Genomic DNA, 779 nt, shown 5'->3' with positions numbered 1-779 from the left:
CCTGCTGCCAAAAGACCAAATTCATCAGCCTAAAGCCTCATACACTTTATCAAGAGGAGACCTTAAGCAGGGTAAAAGCCAGAATATGGCTTCCTCCAAACATAGACCAAATTCATCAGCCTAAAGCCTCATACGCTTTAGCAAGAGAAGGAGACCTTAAGCAGGGTAAAAGCCGGAATATGGTTTCCTCCAAACGTGGCAGCTCACACTGAGCAGGAGAGGCTGCAGAGGGAATGAATGACGGCAGCTTTCCTCATGATGCCACCAGCTAGTGCCTCTGCCCCAGGCACCCAGCCCAAAACAGGCCATCCTCTAGCTCAAAGAGAAACACATGATCTCTTGGTCTCAGAGCTCATAGGATTTCTTCCTGCAGAGGTGTTTACTTGAGGAAGGACCGACACTCTGCCTGCTTCCTTCCCAACTCCACTACTGGCCCGAACTGGGGTTGTTGCTCCATTTCAGTTTGCAGCCTCTGCTGATGTCTGCTGTGCATCCTCACATGCTGTGCCAGTGTCACCCCTAGTGCAACCTCCTTCCTGCTGGCTGGCGCTCCACGATCTCACCATTCCTTGCCGCATCATCCACTTAGTCAGTTGGGCTCCATCACTGGAGGCACCAGAGTCCCCCTGGTCGAGAGAGAGTCTGCACTGAAAGCTGCTATTGCAGAGGGTGAGGAGGGAGGCAGTGGGTTCAGGGTAGGGGAGAGAACACACTTGTACTGGTGGCCAACTTCTCTGATTGCAGAGAGAAGGCAACTGGACTTGGAAACCTGCTGAACA

At 52.4% G+C, this 779-nt stretch overlaps 1 protein-coding gene across 1 annotated transcript in view; it reads right to left on the bottom strand.

The window, feature by feature from the left end:
* TOM1 (target of myb1 (chicken)) overlaps positions 1 to 779 on the bottom strand; it is a 16,217-nt gene that overhangs the window by 2,323 nt on the left and 13,115 nt on the right. Inside the window, 1 exon segment of the mRNA XM_009876439.1 lies at positions 564 to 626. Within this exon segment, the coding sequence (XP_009874741.1) occupies positions 564 to 626 (63 nt within the window).

The sequence above is a fragment of the Apaloderma vittatum genome, unplaced genomic scaffold (assembly GCF_000703405.1).
Source record: "Apaloderma vittatum isolate BGI_N311 unplaced genomic scaffold, ASM70340v1 scaffold22069, whole genome shotgun sequence".
Taxonomy (NCBI): domain Eukaryota; kingdom Metazoa; phylum Chordata; class Aves; order Trogoniformes; family Trogonidae; genus Apaloderma; species Apaloderma vittatum.
Note: the sequence above shows the minus strand (reverse complement) of the source record. Positions and strands in the feature narration are given on the sequence as shown.